This window comes from Otolemur garnettii, unplaced genomic scaffold (assembly GCF_000181295.1).
Source record: "Otolemur garnettii isolate 467f Iridium unplaced genomic scaffold, OtoGar3 scaffold00009, whole genome shotgun sequence".
Classification (NCBI taxonomy): domain Eukaryota; kingdom Metazoa; phylum Chordata; class Mammalia; order Primates; family Galagidae; genus Otolemur; species Otolemur garnettii.
The window spans coordinates 8,438,896-8,441,891 of NW_003852404.1; the positions used below are offsets into that span (position 1 = coordinate 8,438,896).

General features: G+C 43.0%; 1 protein-coding gene across 1 annotated transcript in view; it reads right to left on the bottom strand.

Annotated features, from left to right (window-relative positions):
- Positions 1–2,996, bottom strand: part of DNAJC16 (DnaJ heat shock protein family (Hsp40) member C16) — a 45,419-nt gene that overhangs the window by 15,460 nt on the left and 26,963 nt on the right. The window contains exons 6-7 of the mRNA XM_012801602.2: positions 2,225–2,329; positions 1,299–1,457 (exon numbers count right to left, since the gene is read on the bottom strand). Of these exons, the coding sequence (XP_012657056.1) occupies positions 1,299–1,457; positions 2,225–2,329 (264 nt within the window). The remainder of the gene's footprint in view (positions 1–1,298; positions 1,458–2,224; positions 2,330–2,996) is intronic.

Genomic DNA, 2,996 nt, shown 5'->3' on the forward strand with positions numbered 1-2,996 from the left:
GCCACCTTAGGTGTATGTGGCTGGCGCCTTAGCCGGTTGAGCCACAGGCGCCGAGCCAGGATCCTGATTCTTAAAAAAGAAATCCCATGGTCAGAAGTTCAAAATTAGAAAAATCAATTGTAGAGGCTGGGTGTGGTGGTGAGCACCTGTAATCCTAGCACTCTGGGAGGCCAAGGCAGGTAGATTGCTCTAGCTCATGAGTTTGAGACCAGCCTGAGCAAAAGCAAGACCCTCATTTCTACCAAAAATAGAAAAACTAAGTCAAGAGGATCGCTTGAGCCAAAGAGTAGAAGGATGCTGTGAGCTATGATGCCATAGCAAGGCAATAGCTTGAGACTATGTCTCAAAAAAAAAAAAAAAAAAGGCCAAGAACAGCCAAGAAGTTTTGAAGAAAAAGCCCCTTCCAAACCCAGTAAACAAAGTGAAGAGATTTGTTCTATCAGATCTCAAGACTATTTTCAAATGATTTTAAATATCTAAATATAAAAATAACTGGGTCTTGTGTTGAGCGCCTATAATCCCAGCTACTTGGGAGGCTGAGGCAAGAGAATTTCTTAAGTTCCAGAGTTGGAGTTTGCTGTGAGCTGTGATGCCATAGCACTCTACGGAGGACAATGAAGTCAGACTCTGTCTCAAACAAAACAAAACAAAAAACCTAAATACAGAGCAAAGTTATAAAGTGCTGAGGCACTACAGACACCCACCATAACACCTGACAGGTTTTTCTTTTTTGAGACAGAGTCTCACTATGTCACCCTCGGTAGAGTGCCGTAACATCACAGCTCACAGCAACCTCAAACTCTTTGGCTTACGTGATTCTCTTGCCTCAGCCTCCCAAGTAGCTGGGACTACAGGTGCCTGCCACAGGCATGGCTATTTTTGTTGTTGTTGTCATTGTTTGGCAGGCTCGGGCTGGGTTTGAACCCGCCAGTTCTGGTGTACATGGCTGGCACCCTAGCCACTTAGCTGCAGGCACCGAGCTGAAGTTTTAGAATTTATTTTGGAAGAAGGTGGTTGGTTTTAATTGACCACCATACACTGTGCACCCACTGATGTCAGTTGCTGTGCCTAGGTGTTCTAAACAGGTGCACTTTAGAGATTAAAGATTTTTTTTTTTTGGAAGCAAAACAGTATCAGCTCAGATTAAAAAATAAACTTCTTTTTGAATTTTGTGCATGTAAAGGAAGAAATTGGAAACCAGTTTCTCTTTCCCCTAAGTCCTTCTTCAATTTTGCTATTTACATAAAGGCTTAACATAGAATGAGCAGGAAATCTTGAACCGAGTGGTTCTCACGTACCTGGAGGATGTCGGCAGGCTTGTTTATGTGTTCTTTAAAGATCAGCAGGCTGGGGGTGTGGAAATGGATGTTGTACAGCCTCGTCATCTCCTCCGCCCCTCGCAAACCCACATACACATATCCAAAGGATAAATAATCTTTGTGGGCAAAAGCAATCAACTGTTAGGGTAGAATAAACAGGAAGAAAAATGAAATTTGTAACACAGCATCCAAAAACTCAAACCAAGGGCCACTTGCTCACGTCCCTGGGTGGAGACCGAAGTCTGCTCACACAGTTCCTCCAGGTCCTTCACACGCTGTACGCATCCAGGAATTCTACGGTGTTCCATGCCCCCAAAGTGTACCAACACATAAATACAAATATTTCTTATTTTGCACAGATAAAGCAAAATAATCTTATTGAGATTTGCACTGGGTGGGAGGCATGGGTTTGGGGAATTACTGGTATCCCAATTGGGAAAGATGGCAGGGACTATGCCAGTGGCCTGAAAACCTTGTTCTCCCATCTCATGTCATAGTAATAAGGTCCAGAGGTGTGCTGGACGTGTGGTAGGGGCATCATTCAGAGGGCAGGTTTGGAGTCAGACAGGCTTAAACGGGAATTGCATACTCACAAGGGGGCAGTGAGACCTTATCTTATACAACCATCCTAAGCCTCGGTGTCTTGGTCTATGAAATAGGGATAATATCTTTATAGCTGGGTTCTTCTGAGGATTAAGTGAAACGTATATGCATGGAAAGCCCCAGCACAGCAACTGACATCAGTGGGTGCACAGTGTATGGTGGTCAATTAAAACTTCTGGTCTTCAAACATGTATCATGGAATACACTGTTACTCACAAAAAAGACAAACAGGTGACAAGCTCTAATTCAGAGACTACTTTCTACCTGCAAAGGGGAAAACATCTTGCCAGCACAGAAAGTACCTTGTATAGCAGCGGCACAGTGGGGATTTGGTCAAACAGAAGCACATGAGGTTTATTCTCCTGCTGCCAGCCAGAGAGGAATCGGACGTAATTTTTATTTGTAACCTGAAGTTGAAAGCAGAATGTTAGTCTCAAAATTTCTTTCTTTTTTTTTGGTTGAGACAGAGTCTCACTTTGTCACCCTTGGTAGAGTGCTGTGGTGTCACAGCTCATAGCAAACTCAAACTTTTGGGCTCAAGCGATTCTCCTGTCTCAGCCTCCCAAGTAACTGAACTACTTTTTTCTTTTTTTTTCAGACAAAGTCTCACTCTGCTGCCCAGGCTAGAGTGCTACGGCATCATTTTAACTCACAGCAACCTCAAACTCCTGGGTTCAAGTGATCCTTCTGCTTCAGCCTCTCACATAGCTGGACTACAGGTGCCTGCCACAATGCCCAACCAAATTTTCTATTTTTAGTACAGAGTGGGATCTCACTTTGCTCAGGTAGGTCTCGAACTCCTGAGCTGAAGGGATATCCTGCCTTGGCCCATATAATTTCCCTACTAAAAACAGAAAAAAAAAAAAAACTGAGGCAAGAGGATCGCTAGAGCCCAAGAGTTAGAGGTTGCTGTGAGCTATGACACTCTATGGAAGGTGACGAAGTGAGATTTTGTCGGGAAAAAAAAAAAAAGAGTAAGATGGTCTTATTCCATCTATATACTGCATAATTTCATTTATTGCCATCAGAATTATTACTTTTTCCCTGTTTATGTCTTTTTTTTTTTTTTTTTTT